The 19,609-nt window shown below is 42.1% G+C and overlaps 2 protein-coding genes across 6 annotated transcripts in view; one reads left to right on the top strand and one right to left on the bottom strand.

The window, feature by feature from the left end:
* Nucleotides 1-6,669, bottom strand: part of ADK (adenosine kinase) — a 568,464-nt gene extending 561,795 nt beyond the window's left edge. The window contains exon 1 of one of the 3 annotated variants that reach the window (XM_074958637.1): nucleotides 6,227-6,669. In XM_074958637.1, the coding sequence (XP_074814738.1) occupies nucleotides 6,227-6,288 (62 nt within the window). In that variant the 5' untranslated portion in view covers nucleotides 6,289-6,669. The remainder of the gene's footprint in view (nucleotides 1-6,226) is intronic. The other 2 variants (XM_074958633.1, XM_074958635.1) reach the window with 2 other exon arrangements.
* The window catches only part of AP3M1 (adaptor related protein complex 3 subunit mu 1), a 44,564-nt gene continuing 31,439 nt past the window's right edge, over nucleotides 6,485-19,609 (top strand). The window contains exon 1 of one of the 3 annotated variants that reach the window (XM_074958631.1): nucleotides 6,485-6,666. The gene's annotated coding sequence lies outside the window, so the exon portion shown is untranslated. Of the gene's footprint in view, nucleotides 6,667-6,765; nucleotides 6,838-12,173; nucleotides 12,285-19,609 lie in introns of those variants that run through there. The other 2 variants (XM_074958630.1, XM_074958632.1) reach the window with 2 other exon arrangements.

Genomic DNA, 19,609 nt, shown 5'->3' with positions numbered 1-19,609 from the left:
CAGCTGTAGAGCACTGAGAGTTAAACCAGCCCTCGGAGACCGCAGCAGGGAAAGCGCTGCAGTGTGTTCACACTGTCAGCTGCAAGTGCACTGGCATGGCCACATTTGCAGCACTTGCAGCAGCATTGGGAGCAGTGCATTATGGCCAGCTATCCCACAGAGCACCTCTTCCCATTCTGGCGCTGTCCTGTCCCAATGCCCCGTGATGCATCGCTTCGTATCCCAGGAATCCCTGTGCTTCCGTCTACATTTGCAGTCGAGTTACTCCTTAAGCTACAAAGTGACAGTGAGGAGTCCGAGGATGATGTTGACTCGCATAACGCTTACAACACTAGATTGCTTGTGTCATTCGTGGACATGCTCACCAGAGTGGATCGCCACTTTTGGGCTCGGGAAACCAGCAGCGAGAGTTGGGATCACATCATCATGCAAGTCTGGGATGACGACCAGTGGCTCCAGAACTTTCGGATGAGAAAAGCCACTTTCATGGGACTGTGTGATGAGCTTGCCCCCACCCTGGGGCACAAGGACACAAGATTGAGAGCTGCCCTGCCGGTGGAGAAGTGGGTGGCTATTGCAATCTGGATGTTGGCAACTCCAGACAGCTACCGATCAGTCGCTAACCAGTCGCTAACCAGGTAAAGGACGACTGATTGTTTCACAGCGTACTGTCCTCTGGGGTTCTGTGCCTTGGAGAGAGCCAGCAGCTGCAAGGGGGGCCCTTTTCTGAATACTGTCCCCACATTTTCCACAGGAGTTCATCCTGGAATATATCTCGCTGCTGCGGGTGACCTGAGAAGCAAGGGAGGATCTTCTATTACAATGTGGCTTCTGCCCTGGCCCATATGCAGCTTGCCTGTGTGCAGGAATGGTCACCCCACCCGTCACGGAATAGTGGTGCGGACATGTTAGCCTTACTGGGACAAGGAGCACAGTAGCTCTGCCAAGGAACCTGCGCTAGCTTCTGCATGAGATCTTTGAAGTGATCACTGAGGCCGATTACCGCGATGTGAGAGAGCATATCAACACCCTATTCCGCGTCTAGGCATGCATGCAGCCTTAACCCTCCTCGCCCCAAGAGCCCACACCAAACAACTTCCTTCCCAAAATAAAAGCCGCTTACTGGGCACCTCCTCTGCTGTTTGTCCTTGCCCAAGCACTGGCTGCTACGACTGGCTACCTTCCTCCTGGCTTGAGAACAGCTCCTGGCTGCATGCATCTGGGGTTGCTGGGCTGTCTCCTTCCTCCTCAGCACCCTCGCTTCCGCTTTCCTCATACTACTACCTTGTTGAACTGGGCTCTGAAGTGTCCATGGTGGTCTTTGGAGTAGAGGTGGGGTCACCCCCAAGTATTGTGTCCAGCTCTCTGTAGAAACAGCAGGTCGTGGGGGCAGCACTGGAGCGGCGGTTTGCCTCACGGGCTTTGTGGTAGGCATTCCGAGCTCCTTCACTTTAACCCTGCACTACAATGCGTCCCGGTCATGGCCCCTTTCCATCATGTCCCTTGAAATCTGCCCAAAGAAATCGTAATTCCTATGGCTGGAGCGCAGCTGGGGACTGGACAGCTTTCTCCCCCCAAACACTGATGAGGTCCAGCACCTCGCCACTGCTCCATACTGGGGATCGCCTGGTGCATGGAGGCATGGTCACCTGGAAAGATTCGCTGAGAGCACTCCACGCCTTGCTGAGTAAACAGGAAGGGGATTTTCAAAATTCCCAGAGAATTTAAAGGGCGGGTCTGACGGTTGGTCACCTGAGGACAGGGCAGTAGAGTTCGAAGTAATGACCAGAGTGGCTAGAACAGGCATTGTGCGACACTTGTGGAGGCCGATCAGAGCGCATTAATAGACCAGGGCGTCCACACTGGCGACGCGGTGCTCCAGCCATGGCGTAGCAAGCGTTATGCTTCTCGTGGAGGTGGATTACCAGGAGCGCTCCAGCCGTGGAGTCCGAGCGCTCTACATGCCTTGCCAGTGTGAACGCGTCATGAATTAGGGCACCCAGGGCCACTTTAACGCGCTCTAACTTGCAAGTGTAGCCGTGCCCTAACTTCAGCTTCTGGTTCAGTTTAAGGTATAACCACCCCACATATAGCATGCAACAGTCAGGTCTATAGGCACCCTTTAATTGTAAACAATGAAACAACTATTATGGACTTTATATCTTGTTTTGGGACAGCATTAACGATGATCCACATTGTTTCTTTACTTGGCTTATTCTGTAGTTATTTCTTTTTATATGTCTCTTGAATTAATTCTGTTTTGGAAATTAAGGATAGCAAAAATAATGACTGAGAGTGACTGACTGAGGAGGGAAATTTTAAGTTTGACAGACAACAATTAACCACAGATGGATGTTAAAGGGAGGTGAGGGAGCACCGGAGTCCAGGGAAAGCACCATTTGGGGGGGAAAAAAAAAAAAAAACATTCCTTTTGAGCTTCCCACTTGATAGTGGCCTTGGACCATGCTGGGAGAGGTTTCCATCTTTCCTGCTGACCTCCAGCTAGTAGCTGCCTGGTAAATTTTCAACCCTTCTTGGTTCTGTGTTACATCCTTTGATTCTCAGTCACAATAGATTGCCCCCTCAGTTTTTCTAATATACTTTATTACTGAAGTGTTGGATTACAGGTGCTATGGTTCATTTTAAAATATAAGTGTATCTACTTTAACTTTTTAGGTAGAACTTGATCTGATTAAGATGCAGTTCGCTGTGTTTGGCTATATGAGCAGAGTGTTGGATTCCTGCTCTCTCTTCATGCTAAGAACTAATTTAAGGACACTGGCATTAACTGTAATTTTTTTTAATACAAATTTATATTTTTGCTTATAATAATGTTTTATTTGCTTGGTTTTGGTGGTTTTCTTGTTGGTTTTGGTTTTTGCAGTGCAGATATTTTTTCCTCTTCCATTATCCACAATTGTCAACATCACCTATTATTAGACTTCAAACAGTCATTCATCTGCCAAAAAAACAAATCACTGAAATACACCGATTTCTGCACTGACAAAAAAATGCCAAGCTTAATTTAGGAGGAATAGTTAATCTGTGACTTTTTATCATGACTGTTCTCATCCCAGTGTTAAAAGTACCTTTGCTTAATGCTGCATTTTTAAAAAAAGGATTAGTTACCATTGGACTCTAAGCCCCTTCTGTCAAGCCATGTTTCAAATTGTTCATTGCTTTATGATGTTCACTTATGCAATACTGTAACCAAATCAAATTCCAAGATGATTCTATTCATATGTGGTTATCTACATGCTCCTGTTTTGAACATGCTTCCTGCTTTGAACTAATTTGTTCACCTGCACATCTACCAATGTGATATGTTATGTGCCAGCAATGCCCCTCTGCCATGTACATTGGCCAAACCGGACAGTCTCTACGCAAAAGAATAAATGGACAAAATCAGGTATCAAGAACTGTAACATTCAAAAACCAGTAAGAGAGCACTTCAATTTCCCTGGACACTCAATAACAGACTTAAAAGTCACCATTCTTCAACAAAAAACTTCAAAAACAGACTTCAACAAGAAACTGTGGAACTAGAATTAATTTGCAAACTTGACACCATCAAATTAGGCCTGAATAAAGACTGGGAGTGGTGGGGTCACTACAAAAAATAATTTTACCTCTGTTGATATTCACCCCTTCTTGTCAACTATTGGGAATGGGTCACATCCAGCATGACTGAATTGGCCTCCTTAGCACTGACCCTCCACTTGGTAAGGCAACTCCCATCTTTTCATGTGCTGTATATTTATACCTGCTTACTGTATTTTCCACTCCCTGCATCTGATGAAGTGGGTTATAGCCCACGAAAGCTTATGCCCAAATAAATGTGTTAGTCTCTAAGGTGCCACAAGGACTCCTTGTTGTTTTTAAACTGAGACAGACTAACACGGCTACCCCTCTGAAACCTGTCATTTTTCCTCAGATAGAATCATAGAATATCAGGGTTGGAAGGGACCTCAGGAGCTCATCTAGTCCAACCCCCTGCTCAAAGCAGGACCAAGCCCCAACTAAATCACCCCAGCCAGGGCTCTGTCAAGCCTGACCTTAAAAACTTCTAAGGAAGGAGATTCCACTACCTCCCTAGGTGAAACACTGGAATGTGTTACCACCCTCCTAGTGAAAAAGTTTTTCCTAATATCCAACCTAAACCTCCCCCACTGCAACTTGAGACCATTACTCCTTGTTCTGTCATCAGCTACCACTGAGAACAGTCTAGATCCATCCTCTTTGGAACCCCCTTTCAGGTAGTTGAAAGCAGCTATCAAATCCCCCCTCATTCTTCTCTTCCACAGACTAAACAATCCCAGTTCCCTCAGCCTCTCCTCATAAATTATGTGTTCCAGTCCCCTAATAATTTTTGTTGCCCTCCGCTGGACTCTTTCCAATTTTTCCACATCCTTCTTGTAGTGTGGGGCCCAAAACTGGACACAGTACTCCAGATGAGGCCTCACCAATGTCGAATAGAGGGGAACGATCACGTCCCTCGATCTGCTGGCAATGCCCCTACTTGTACATCCCAAAATGCCATTGGCCTTCTTGGCAACAAGGGCACACTGTTGACTCGTATCCAGCTTCTCGTCCACAGTAACCCCTAGGTCCTTTTCTACAGAACTGCTTCCGAGCCATTCGGTCCCTAGTCTGTAGCAGTGCATGGGATTCTTCCGTCCTAAGTGCAGGACTCTGCACTTGTCCTTGTTGAACCTCCTCAGATTTCTTTTGGCCCAATCCTCTAATTTGTCTAGGGCCCTCTGTATCCTATCCCTACCCTCCAGTGTATCTACCTCTCCTCCCAGTTTAGTGTCATCTGCAAACTTGCTGAGGGTGCAATCCACACCATCCTCCAGATCATTTATGAAGATACTAAACAAAACCGGCCCAAGGACCGACCCTTGGGGCACTCCACTTGATACCTCCGCTCAGAGGCTTAATAGTAGCACTCTCCTTCCTGGCACCCAGCAGCTGTGTCCTTATCAGTCACTGAATGAACTAGCAGGGACTGGCATTTTCCTCTCCTCTGCAGCTCCTACTGTCAACTTGCTCAAGAGGACACTGTTTCTTTCACTGCTGTCTGCTGGATTCTTAGTACTCTTTGATCTGCACTTTGCAACCATCCCATTTTCCCCCGTTCCAAATACTGATTGGCCTGAAATGATAGGAAGAACCTAGGTGCCCTTACTAAGTGCCTAGGTACTCATGCCTAAAGCATGCCATGGAGGGACATCATCTGGTTCTATATAAAATCCGGTTACACGTGACAGAAGGAAAGTGTAACGATCCTCTTCCCCCTCATGGCACATGACACAGACTTTCTATTCTCCACCAAGTGCATGGAGTTCAGAACAAGACTGCAGGCACCATGTATGACACAACCACGTGTAGGAAGAGATATTGCAAACCCACAACTCCTGTGTACCGAAAGATAAACCCGACTGCTTAAAACAAAGTTCTCATTGTCCTTTATGCTGCGATTTTCAACTCACTGACATTTGTCTCCTGGATTGGAATACTTTATGCAATGGCGATAAAATGAAGGACTTGGGGGGGTTGGCAGAAACACCCTCCCCCCGATAGCAACCTAAACAATCCAGCAACATACCGGTACCTACTCACAGGGGGAGGAAAAGAATTAAATATTCTACCAGCAACACATTAACTACTGAACCCTCCTCCCTAGGACGATCTCAACATAACCCTAGGTTACTGTCAAGAGTACGCCGGTCCGCAGCCACAGGTAACGGGTGTAATTAAAGAATCTTAGAAAAACACACAAATCCTGTAACAACATATTCAACCGTTACAAAGAAATCTGTGCCTATACCTCAGGGTTAAAGTGCCTGTGCTGGATATACCGCATTTTCTAGAAAGCAACCCAGGAACTGACAACGTGCGCCGGCTATGGAGAAGCCGGTAACTGTACTACGCACAAACACATTAAATTGTTTTATTGTATTGTCGCACAGAGGCTGCCCAAGTACCCCCAGCTACACGGTAACACAACAGCCGTTCTGTTCTACTGGGTCTGTGCATGCCTGCTGGGGGTGACTTTCAGGCTGCACTTTAGTTGAACAGCACGTGTTAACCTTTAGCCGGGGCAGAGTGAGATTGACAAAAGAACCCTTTAATAGCAAACACTCCCTGCTGCCCGTTTTCATGCACGCTCTCGGGGTGAAGCTGACGTTCATTCTCTCTCGCTCGCTCTCTTTTTATTTGTTACCTAAGTTGGTTTTGTTCCAGCTTGGGCTTCTTGGCTTGTGGTTCCTCTGCTGCCATCTTCATGCTCAGTGTATCTAGCAGGCGCGCAGCCCCGGCCTCGTCACGATCCCCTTGTACCGGCGGCTCAGCCTCCAACCCGGGCAACAAGCCGCCAGCAGCAGCGGGGCGTGGAGCGGAGCGGGCTACAGAGCGCCTGATTCAAGAATTGGTCAGGAGCGGGGTACCCACTTTTAAAATAACGTGGCAATTGCTGAATCAGTGCAGCAGCCTTTATTGCTGGAGAATCATATCGCCTTGGGCATCTGATACAAATCCCCTCCTTCTTTGTAATGCAAATAATGACCAGGCTTAAATTGACTGGCCACCGAAGTCAGATGCCAATGCACGGCTTGCCAAACTCAAAGCGGCTCCAGCGTGGCGAGATTTCTTGCAGATTCACAGGCGAGTCAAACATACAGTCTTGCACGGATGAAGGCAGTCGCATAGACGCCTGTGCGTGCGTCTGGGGGAGGAGGCATGGGCTGTGTGGGGTCCTCGTAGCCATATTTGCCACTGTTTCTGGGGGAGCGGGGTCCGTGTTCTGAGTGGGAGCGGTGGCTCGGGGAGCGGCAGGTGAATATGTCTTAGCCCCGGAATTCGGGGGCGGATAGTCTACTGTCCTTGCGGGTTTTTTTTTTTAAGTTAAAATGTTATTGTGATAGCTGGAGGAGCTGATACTTTTGGAAAAGAGGTTGATGGCTCTTTGTTCTGCATACATTTGTGCGACCGTGAAAGTCCCAGGCACTCATCCCACTCCTGTTCCTCAGAATTTATTACCTTTCTATTGGTTAATGTTTGCGAAGTGCATGAAGTGCACTATGAAGTGCTGAGAATTTATGTTAACAACAGAATCGTGGCTGTCGTCCAGCCAAATAAGGTGTGCTGAGGTGGCGGGTTTTTTTGTGGGAAGAGAGAGTTCGGGAGAAATCGAAGGTGTATTACGTTGTGTGTGTGTGTCAGTTTCTAGTTCTTCCATTCTTGCTAGGTAATAGTTCCTGTCTGGTTAAATTCATTTTAATGAAAAATTCTTAAAAACCCAAAGTCTGACAGAGACCCAGTTAAGTTTCACTAAGCAACTCCTTTAACTTTACAAAATTTAAAATACGTTTCAGTTAATGTAACTGTTCCTGTCTCCCCGCCATAAATTGTGCTGTAATGAGATCTAATATCTGATTCTGTTTTAATTTGCTATGTACTGAGCCTTTGGTTTTCAGATTGGATTTTACTCATAAGAACTATCTTTACTACTATACTGATTTAGCTTTGGATCTTGGAAGCTTTCTTTGCTGTAAGAGAAAATGAGTTGTTACTGTCCTAATGCGTCTCAGCTCTTCTACTTCAATCATTGTATGAAACCTCTTCCCCCAAGAATAGGCTTGTTTCAGAGTTAAATTGTGATATAATTTTTATCATATTCAGGTTCTCATTTATTATAGATTTTAAAAACTATGTGTGTATATATACACATACACACTCTAAATTTGGGGTTAATTTTCTTAACAGACTGTAAATTCAGAATCTCTGATTTTAACAACTAAGTTACAAATAAAAACACTAGACTTGTGTGGGACAGAAGTACATTTTGGTTTGCACTGTGTGCTTAAAAGTTCATTTGAGAGTTATGTGGAGTGTTTTGTTTTTATTGTCTGAACTGAGAAATAAATGCATAGAAAAGCCAATTCTAACTGAGTGAGAAGTAAATGTGCATAGAAAAGCAAATTCTTTCAATTTTAATAGTCTTCAGAATTCAAGTAAGGACTTTCTTAGAGAAAGGGTCAGTTTAAAGACTTATTTTTAACAGCCACACCCATGTGTATTTCACAGAAGTAGTCACATAATAATCTTTCAAAAACAGTGCAATCAAGAAGCTTGATATTAAGGCAATGTAACATTATATTAAGCAAAGTGGTCCGTTATGTCAAGATCTATGGTGAAAGTTTAATTTATCATTATTTATAAAGCACCTAAGTTTTCTAGGCCCATTATAGATCACTAAATACATGTCCCTGGCCCTGCAAAGGTTTTAGTCTAAATTTTATATACATCTGAATAAGTGATCTGTGCAATGGCATGAGAGCAGGAAGATGGGAGAGGAGTTACAATAGTATGGTCATGTGGTTAGTTAGGTTTGTTACATCTTTTTAGTGGTTCTAAATAACTTTTTGGCTTTGCCTTTAATTGTTTATGAACAGTCAGGAGAACAATATCTTGTTGGTAACACTCGGTTTCTCTGAAGCTTTTTCTATGCTAGGAAGTTTAACAGTTGCTGATAATTTGTCAGCAATTGGTGCAGTTGAACCAGTATTGAAAGTAGCTTAACTGCAAGTGGATCTTGTATACGCCTGGGGAAACTTTCTGAAGGTTTCCCATCCTTACTAACATCGGTTTAATTGCATTGATGTTGGGAGCACTAGTATATACAGCTCAGTTTTTAGCAGCCCTTTTCAGGACCATGAGAAGCTTGCTCTGAAAAGATTTAATGGATGGATGTAAAAGAGCTCCTAGCACCTTGCCTTGTCATTAGTGTTCCCAGCAGGACAGTCTTCACCAGTGGCAGCATCAGTAAGAATTTTTTGTAAGAGTCCCTCATGTGTACACAGCCTTACTAGTAGTTTCAAAGTCAGCTCTCTGTGTTTAGTCCCTTTTCTGTTATTGCTTTGTGTTCCATCCCAGTAGCCCCAACTGGCTCCAGCTCAGAGTGGGTACCTGCTGTACTCTGAGCTGAATGTGCAGCTGTTGAAACAGTTGCTCATCCATAAAACTTACCATCTCAGAAAAAAGGGGGGGGAATGATTCCTATATTACGCACAACTGAGGCACTAAGTGACTTGCTGACAATCGAACAAAGTCTGTAAAAGAGCTGGGAATGGAACTAGTGTTTCCTGAATCCCAGAGCCTTAACCACAAGACTGTCCTTCCTCCGTTTTGCTCTCAACAAGGGTTACTTGTATTAGTAAGCAGCCATGTTATTGTCGGTTACTGTAACATATGACAACAGCCAACCCATTGTCACTTTTTTTTTTTTTGGTCATGTACTTTTTTTCCTCCCTCTTCTTCTGTTGAGCTGAATATACCACAGTTGTGATTCTCAGTAGTACTCATCTTTAAAGTGGTAGTGAACCTTTCATCCCAGCTATCTACTTTTACTTGGTCTAACTAAGAGAACAGTATCAGCATACAATGTAGTCGCTTTAGGTTTTTTTGTTTTGTTAGGTTTTTTGTTTTTTAAAAGGAGTTACACCCGCTCCTGAGTCTCCCTGCCAATTTTTAGTTTTTGTAATGTTTTAAAGTGAGTTATCTCCCCTGTTTCTAGGCCCATACAAATGAAGATAAAAATTTACTAGTCAAAGTACTGCCCTGTGCACAAAGTAAGCAAAGTATGCATTAAGATGACTAATAGAATTATCAGTTGTTGTTTCTCAGGTGTTACTTGTAGCAAAATAGTAGGGCTGTTGATTTAATCGCAGATAAGTCACATGATTAACAAATTAATGATGATTTTAAAAATTGCGATTAATTATACTGTTAAACAATAGAATACCAATTGATTTTATTAAATATTTTGGATGTTTTTCAATATTTTCAAACATTGATTTCAACACAGAATACGAAGTGTACGCTGCTCACTTTATATCTTTTACACATTTGCACTGAAAAATAGTATTTTTTCAGTTCACCTCATACAAGTACTGTAGTGCAATCTCTTTATCATGAAAGTGTAACTTACAATTGTAGAGTGTTTTGTTTTTGAGTGCAGTTATGGAACAATGTAAAACTTCCGAGTCTACAAGTCTACTCAGTCCTACTTCTTGTCCAGTCAACCGCTAAGACAAAACAAGTTTGTATACATTTATGGGAGATACTGCTGCCTGCTTATTTACAATGTCACCTAAAAGTGAGAATTGGCGTTCGCATGGAACTTTTGTAGCCGGTGTTGAATGTTTAGCATATCTCGTACATACATAGCTTGCGTTTGCCCCTTCATGCTTCGGCCACCATTCCAGAGGAATTACTGCCATGCTGATGCTTGTTAAAGTGAGTTAATTAAATTAGACTATACTCCTTGGGGGAGAATTGTATGTTACCCACTCTGTTTTACGTGCATTATGCATATATTTGTTTACAACAGTCTCACATGATGACCCAGCACATGTTCATTTTAAGAACACTTTCACAGTAGATTTGATAAAACGCAAAGAAGGTACCAATGTGAGATTTCTAAAAAAAGCTATAGCACTTGACCCAAGGTTTAAGAATCTGAAGTGCTGTCCAAAATCTGAGACCAACAAGGTGTGGAGCATGTTTTCAGAAGTCTTAAAAGAGCAGCACTCCGATGCAGAAACTACAGAATCCGAACCACCAAAAAAGAAAAATCCACCTTCTGCTGATAGCATCTGACTGAGATGATAATGAATATGCATTGGTCCGCTCTGCTTTGGAGCATTATCGAGGAGAACCCATCATCAGCATGGACATGTCTTCTGGAATAATGGTTGAAGCATGAAGGGACATATGAATCTTTAGCACATCTGGCATGTAAATACCTTGCTCTGTACACTTTGTATTCTATGTTGTAATTGAAATCAATATATTTGAAAATGTAGAAAACATCCAGAAATATTTAAATGGTATTCTTGTTTATCGCATGATTAATTTATCACGTGATTGATCGTTTGGCAGCCCTAAAGTCTTTTAAAATGTTGAAGATAAAGCAACTTAACAGTAAAGAAAGTCTTTTCCCTGAATCATTTATATACATGGAGAGAAAAATGGAACCTTTAAGTTAATAATTCATTTGCATTACTAACCATTTAAATGCAATGCACTATGAATTTTATGAAGACAACAAGGTTAGCCCAAGAGCCAAAAACCAATTCAAGAGGCAGGCTTTTTCTCTCTCTCTCAAAAAGCTTATGGAGGAAAAAGCTGGCTGAGTGCAGGATACATAATAAAATGCAGATACCTATAGAAATATAGGCTCATACAGAGTGGTGTAAAGTATTGGAGGAAAGAGAAGCTACTCTGCATGCAAAATAGAAGTAAAACAAGTAAATTACAAGTGCAACCACTAAAACTGATAGGAGTGATGTTGTACAAAGTGAAAGGAAGACTTGAGATGTAACAGAAAAATAATCTTGATTACAGTAACAGGCTAAGAACAGTATACAACCTGTTCCATTTACCAAAACAGAACTCAAATGGTTTTGACTACTAAAAATCAAGGATTTAATCTGTAATATGCTCTGTATTTTGTCACTGAAAATACTCAATCTCGGAAAAGTGGCAAAAGCAGATTCCCACCTATCTGTACGTAGATACATGAAAATTCCACATAGGCATGAAAAAGTGTTTTTATTTTTAATCCTGCGATCCTAAGTCCTATTGGGTGAAGTCCACTGGTGTCCAGAGGGCTAGAACAAGATCTGTGCACCATGTGAATTCCACTTCGTCCCTCAAAAGACAACTCACTTCAGTGGCACCGTGGCTTTTTACTATCCTTTCTGCACAGCAATGGACTTCATCCACAGAGTGATGCCTCTAAAAATCAATAGGTCTGTAATGAGTACGGTGCTAGTCAACATGAATAAGGGTGACGGAAGCTTGTCCCTTTGATACTGATAGCAATGCTATTAAAAGTGGGAGAAGTTGCTAAAAATCTAATTGCTGTTTAAGCTGTATATTTATTCTAACTTTAGATGAATAAGTTTCTAGTCCATTTCAGGTTCTTATGAACTAGCCACGACGCAGCAATGTTTCAGTTATAAACACTGTAGGTAAATGTTTAAAAGAAATAAATCTACTAGCTTGGCATTGGAGGTGGGGAATGTGTTTAAGTATTTACAAAACCTAAACCAGTTGTTGGTATTGCCTCTGCAACATCTGGTTTATGTGCCAAAAAAGTTATGGAAAGAATAGTCACCTATCCAGTGGTTTGTGCATGGTAAAGATTCTGTAATACAGTGCTTAAACTAGGGGCAATTGAGCATTGAGAGGAGCCTGATGCTAACCTTTTCCTTGTGGTAAGTGTTAATTTTCTGCTTCTGGGAGCATTATGGAGGAATGGTAGATAGAAACAAAAGACCTGTCCCTGATAAGTGGGTCCGAAGATGGTTGAGAATGGATAGCACCTCTGCAGGAGAAACTAGGGACCTTGTAATTTTGAGCCCAAAATGGAGGTAGTGAGAATTTGGGGGGGGAAATAATGCTGACATATTACATCCCATGCAATATCTTTGAGGGCCATATTGTATTAAGTTGACAATCCCTGGCTCACAGTGATACATATACAGCTCCAAAGGGAGGCTTAATCACAGCTCCAGGAACTGGAGACAGGGAAGGGCAATTGCATCAGTTAGGTTGTAAACACCTCCACAGAGGTCCCACCCCTGGCAGAGGCTGCATGTACTCGTTCAAACTTGATTCCACATAGACCAACAGACAAAGGAAGGGCTGTTGGCATAAAAGGCTGTATTTAAACAGACTCCTGGTTTTCCTTTTAGCAAATGGACGGGACTTTGTCTCCAAGGGCTCCCTCCTTCCCCCCCACCATTGCAAAGGGTTGGAGGGACTGCTGGGTAACAACTCCTGTTGTGTTTAAATCGGGGTCTCACTGTGTTGTCTCAGTAATGCTTTTTTACCTTAAGATTAAATGTGCTTGCTTAAAAAGAGCTGTGTGGTAACTGCTGCCAATACATTGTTCATAGCACTCAGAGAAAAAGCGAAGCACAAGTGCTGGCCTTAGGCAGATTAGCTTGCTGGGGATTGTGACTGGTTTGGTCACAGAGATCCCCTTGGGACTGTCACTTGATGTGCTGAAATTAACTTTGAGTCCATTTTCCCTGCCAGCTTGAGACTTCCAGAACCTGGTCTTGTTGAGCCAGACACACTAGCCTGCTGCAACACAGACCCAGGGTCCGGATCATGCCCCCAAAGCTGCAGGCTTTAAGTTAAAACAGCTCAACAGGTTACTTGTCTCCAGCACCTAGACATCCAGTTCCCAGTGGGATCCAAACCCCAAATAAATCCATTTTACTCTGTATAAAGCTTATACAGGGTAAATTCATAAATTGTCCGCCCGCTATAACACTGATAGAGAGAGATGCACAGCTGTTTGCTCCCCTGGGTATCAATCACTTACTCTAGATTTATTAACCAACAAAAGTGATTTTTATTAAGTAATAAAAAGTAGGATTTAAGTGGTTTCAAGTAATAACAGATGGAATGAAGTAAGTCACAAAAGCAAAATAAAACTAACTTGCAAGTCTAAGCCTAATACATTAAGAAGCTGATTACAGGTAATATCTCACCCTTAAAGATGTTCCAGTAAACTGCTTTTGCAGACTAGACTCTTTCCTATTCTGGGTCCAATCCTTTCCCGGTACAGTCTTTGTTAAATCCAGCAGACATGTCAGGTGGTAAGCAGGGGTTCTCATATGACTGGCTGCCCCTTTCGTTGTGCTCCACCCCTTTTTATAGCTTTGGCACAAGGCAGGAATCTTTTGTCTGTGCTTGTCCCCATCCCTGCCTCATCAATGGAAAAGTACAATAATTAAGATGGATTCCAGGATCATGTGACATGGTCACATGTCACTAAGACTCGTAGTCTCCATTTTTTCTGGGGTGGTCCACAAGTACACAGGAAGGCTTGCACGTAAATAAACCATTTACAACCAATTGTCCTAGTCACTGGGAGCCATGAAGATTCTAAACCACCATTAATAGCCCACACTTTGCGTAATTATAATAGGACCTCGAGTTATACTTCATATTTCCAGCTTCAGTTATAAGAATGGTACATGTATACAAATAGGAGGAATATATTCAGTAGTTTATAACCTTTGTTATGCCTTACAAGAGATCTTTTGCATAAAGCATATGAGTGTTACATCATATTCACACAAGCATATTTCTGTAAAACATATGGAGTGCAACGTCACAGGGAGATCAGTGTAAGGCAGGGAGCTGTGCAGCCTTTTAAAACTCCCCAGTCAAAAGGGAGTGGGACCACAGTGCCTGCCTGGAGACAGGTGACCGCTTGAGACCTGACCAGGGAAAACAGGTGCAGTTATCCTGAAACTCTGACAAAGACATTTAACTTTCTAGCCTTTTCATGCTTACTAATAACTGAGCAATTACATACTCTTATTGTGAGATTTCTATTTGTGGGAGAGAAGGTGGGGTCATACACATGGAGAAGTATGAATGGCAGATAGTAAGTGCTGGTGTGGCAATTGGCTGATATTCATAGGAGCAATATCTGGTAGAACCCAGAATTAAAACTTCCCCATTTAAAATGTAGCAGTTTTCCCTCTTGTTCTCCCTTTACCCCTAGCCTTGCCCATTTAATAGAATATGCAGCAAGATTTCACTCCCATACATAAACAAAGTGGAACCTGTTGAATACAAAGTTGGTTTTGGACCGACAGATTTACAGAGGGACAAGGTGGGTGAGTCAGTATTTTTTACTGGACCAAATTCTGTTGTGGAAGGGAAGCTTTTGAACTCTACAGAGTTGTTCTTCAGGTGTGGGAAAGGTAATCAGTGTTTCATGGCTAAATATAAGGTGAAGCAGTGTTGAACATAAGGAGTTAGCACATGTTGCAAGAAACCATTCAAAATGAAGCAGGTAATTACTACCTCTGCAGTTGTAGGACAAAGGAGAGTTAGTGGGTTACAGGCTCTTGTAATGAGACACACAATCATTGTCTCTATTGAATCAATGATATTTGGTTATGAATATAAGCTCCCAGGCTTGTTTTTGAAGGTGTTGCACAAGTTTCCTTTGAGGACAAGGACTGAGAGGTTAGATATGGAGTGATCATTTACAGGGTCTCCTTTTAAACACTTGAAACTGGCATGCAGCAGATGAAATCTTTAATTAAAAAAAAATTGAAACAGCTTTGGCTCTGGTAAAAGACACTGATTAAAGTTTCAGAGTAACAGCCGTGTTAGTCTGTATTCGCAAAAAGAAAAGGAGTACTTGTGGCACCTTAGAGACTAACCAATTTATTTGATCATAAGCTTTCGTGAGCTACACTCACTTCATCGTAGCTCACGAAAGCTTATGCTCAAATAAATTGGTTAGTCTCTAAGGTGCCACAAGTACTGATTAAAGTGAATCAAATGGATATTGGAATTCCTGTTAGTCTCTGGGACTTGGGATGTTTGTTGTTGTTTACAATAGAAGATCAGGAAAATACATCTTACAAATCCTAGACACAGTCTTTACCTATTTGCAACTCAATGCGTTTTAAATGCCATTCAATTTAATATGCAAGAACATTTTCTCCCCCAGAAAACAAGCAACCCACATCTTTTAGAACTACTTACTCCTCTATTTTGTATTTTTCTCCTTCCTTTTTGTGTTTTGGAGGAGAAAAAGGAATAGGTTAGTTAGGCTTCTGCAGACTGTGGGATTATTCCCCATATTTTGTTCAAAATCCATCCCATTCTATCTCCATCCAAACAGGACTCCTTCATACAGATCTGTCTTTACCACATCCATAACACATTCCTTCACAGATGTCATCCCTGTCCTTTCAGTACCTGAGAAGGTCTGTTAGGTATTAATAGACACTGTAACCTAACTCAACTGTTTTTCTGCTTGGACTCATTTGTGAATACATCTTAGAAACACATCCTAAATGCCTCCCAGTTACAACCTAGAAACTTATGGAAGACTAACTTTAAATCAGCATTTCTTGTGATCTCTTGGCTGCTTTTCCCCACCCTTTCCCCTGGAATACTTTTTCCAATCACTTCATGTCTCTCTTTTTGTTTTTTAAATAAAGGGATGTATCAGTGGGTAAACAACCACATACTTCTAACAAATCTCTCTTCTAAACACTGGATCTTCTAAAAAGGTTTTAAAAGTAAGGATTCTGTTGCTGTCTCATTTAGATCTCTGAAATTCTTTTCCAGGCAGCCCCATAGCACTAAATGTTGTTGGTGTGCAAACTTGATTTCAGGCCCAATGCTTAGATACCTGCGCAGATACAAATTTATATCTGTGGCTATAAATCAGTATCTGCTGAACCACAGGGCTCTGGCGGGAATTGCAGCAGTGAAAGGAGCTGAACATGGGGCCACTGCTCCCAGGAGCCAGCACCCCATGCCAGCAGTTTCTCCCAAGTGACTATACCGCCCCCAGACCCACCCCCATCCCTTCCACACAGCTGTCTGTGTCTCCTGTCTTGGGTCTGTACAGCCATGCCAGAGGATAGGGCTGGGGGCAGATATAAATTTGTATCCGCGCAGAGCTCTAAGAGTACTTCTGCCTCTGCTCATGTGAGCAGGAGTGCCATTGAAGCTGGTCAGAGGTCCAACTGTGTGCTGTGCCTCATGGAGGTAGAAGTGCTTTTATTTCACCCTTGCACCGCTCAGATTCTGGGATGGCTGCAGGCCAGCACTATTTCTTGGCATCAGTTAAAGCAACTCCCAAAGCTGCTCTAACTTACCACAGCCTCCCAATGGCTATCTATAGGCTGTTGTACTGCATTTCAATACTTTGTGGCTTTTTGGCACTGTGCAAACACATCCCTTCCTGCTCTCAGAATGTCTCTTAAGAAGGGAGCAGCGTGGGGCTGACTAATAGGCCCCACATTGCTTTAGTGCTTTTAAGGCTTCTGAGTGTTAGCTGGGCAGTGGGGAGAATCTCCCAAGGGCTACAAGACCAGATTTCTGGCTTCCTAATGGCCAAATCTTGTTAACTGCGGAGTTCTCTTAATGGTCAATGGTACTGGTGCAATTTGACACTACTTGGCATGCTGCATGATTGGTCCCCAATTCTACAAAGAATATGAAAATCTGTTTGATAGTTAAGATGTTGGGAATACTACTGTCTAGTTAGTTCTCCAGTACAATATCTGACCTGTTTTTTGGATAGTAAATTTCCTCAGACATTCCCACAGCATTCTTTACCAGACTTCCTTGGATGTAACTTCTATTTAAGATGCAGTTCCATTCACATTTTCCAGGAATGTGGAATTAGACATGAAGGTTTTTTAAATTCTGTTTCCAAATGAGTCACTTGGATTTCCAGCTTTAATGATGAAACTTTCTATCCTCTGTCCTCAAAGGAAATGTGATTATTCCACTTCTAATACTGTAATGATCTCTGTAATTGTGTTACTCGGGTCCGGGCAATTGTGTTAGTAGAGTCTTGCCAGTGATGGAGTGAATCAGGTCTGGAAACAGACTGAACTGAGGCTGCATGTAAATACTTTATAAAAGGCCTGTCAGTTGGTAGATGAAATACTGTACAAATCTCTACTTCAAACACAGGTTATGATTTCCATTATGGAAAAACAAGACAGATAATGGAAAGGGTTGTTTTGCACACTAAATTACTGATTAACAATAACTTCAAAGCATCCTTAAAAATACAATTTATTTAAAAAATTAAAAAAGGATCTCAAAAGGTGATTACCAATGGGTTTTAAAAAATGCTAATTAGATGTTGAGGAACACATGGGAACCAGGAACTTTAACCAGCATTGCTTTATACAGTTTTTTTTTTTTTTTTAAACATATGACTCAAATCTATTGCAGCTGTCATTCAAGCAGAAGCCCTTCTTAATCTCACTTACTCCCATTCTGGTTCTGGGAGTTTCAGGTGAGTAAAGGGGATGAGTCACTAGACACCAAGCAGTTATGAATTGACTGCATAATACATTTGTCCTAATAATGACCCTTGAATTCTGGCTTTTAGAAGTTTCTGAATATCAACAATCCTGTTTCGAAATAAGGAATGTTAATTAAAATGACAATGCTACAAAGATAAGGTTACAGAGTAATTGTACTTATATAAGATTGAATCTTGGAAAAAAGAATGGTTCCTTACTTTGTAGGAACTGTGGCTCTTTGGGATATTCTGTATATGTGGATCCTGCTTATGGTATCCACGTACCCCCACACAGGAGTTCAGAATGTTTTCACTAGTAATGTTCAGGAGGGGTTGTGCATGTACCTTTTATGCCCTTGAACTCCCGTCCAGCCCCAAGGGCTTAAGTAGCATAGCAGCTCCAACCACCACTCAATTCCTTTGCCCCCCAGCATCTTCATTTAGAAGACTCCAAGCTGTGGGGACAGAGGGTAGGTCGTGGGCTCTACATGTGCAGAACATCTTGAAGAACCAAAATTTACTCTAAAGTTAAGTAATCATTGTTTCTTCACTGTAATTGTGGATCCTGCATATGGTGATGAGCCAGCAGTCACCCGCTAGGAATTATCTGGAAAAAAAATTGCAAAACTTCTCTTCAGAAACAGGGTCAAATCTTGAAGCGGTTGCTAAAAAATGTTTCCTAAATGTATAAGCTGAAGACCAGATAGCTGCTCCACAGATTTCCAATATTGCAATTTGTCTTAGACATGCTACCGATGTGACTTGTGCTCTGGTGGAGTGGATTCAGATGTTTGGAGGACGACTACTTAATGTCATAAGCATTTCTAATACAAATAGATACCCATTGTGAGTTTAAGATGAAAGCCATCCCCTTGGATTTATTCCCGTTAGCAATGTCAAGTCTAAGCTTAATGAAAAGATCTGTCTAGATAATAAAATAGCAATCTTCTCATACCTGGAGTATGTAATCTAAATTCAGACAATGAAGTATGAGGTTTTGGAAAAAAGGCTAGTAAGTTAATAAACAGATTGGCAATGCTCTTGGAATAAAAGATGGGTGTGGTCTCATGCTTACCCTACCCATATGAAACTCTGCAAGGAGGATTTATCAATAAGGCTTGCAATTTGATTATTCTACTAGTTGATGTAACTGCTACCAAGAATGCCACTTTCATTTCCAGATGAATTGGACAGTTTGATAAAGGCTCAAGGGAGGATCTGTAAGTGAAGAAAAGACTATATTTAAGTCCCATGGTGTAGCTCTCTCTCACAGAAGGAAAAATATGAACAAGCCCTCTCAAATCTAGTCACTGACTGGGGTGGGGGGGGGGAAAACTGAACTTCCCTCTGTTTGAGTAAGGAATGCAGATATAGCAGCCAAGTGACTTTGACTGAAGCAATCGATAATTCAGAGTGCTTTAAAAATAAGTAATCTAAAATAACTGGACTAGAACACCAATGTGGAATGTAACCCTCTTAAGATCTCACCCATAATGAAAACGGTTTGCATTTTGCAGTATATGTGAATAACTTCCTGTTCTGAAGAGGACTTTTTACCAAAGACATATAGATATTATCCAGGATGTGATACTCAATGAGGCTGGGTTTGGGTAAAGAATTAGACAGTGATATCACACTTCCAGTTCATAAAGGTCATGATAAATTTGGCAATAGCAGTAGGTCTGAGAACCAAAATGGATTAGGGTAAAGTAGGAGCGACCA

Source organism: Natator depressus, chromosome 7 (genome assembly GCF_965152275.1).
Source record: "Natator depressus isolate rNatDep1 chromosome 7, rNatDep2.hap1, whole genome shotgun sequence".
Lineage (NCBI taxonomy): Eukaryota > Metazoa > Chordata > Testudines > Cheloniidae > Natator > Natator depressus.
The sequence above is the reverse complement of the archived record's forward strand: the minus strand, read 5'-3'. Positions and strand labels throughout refer to the sequence as shown.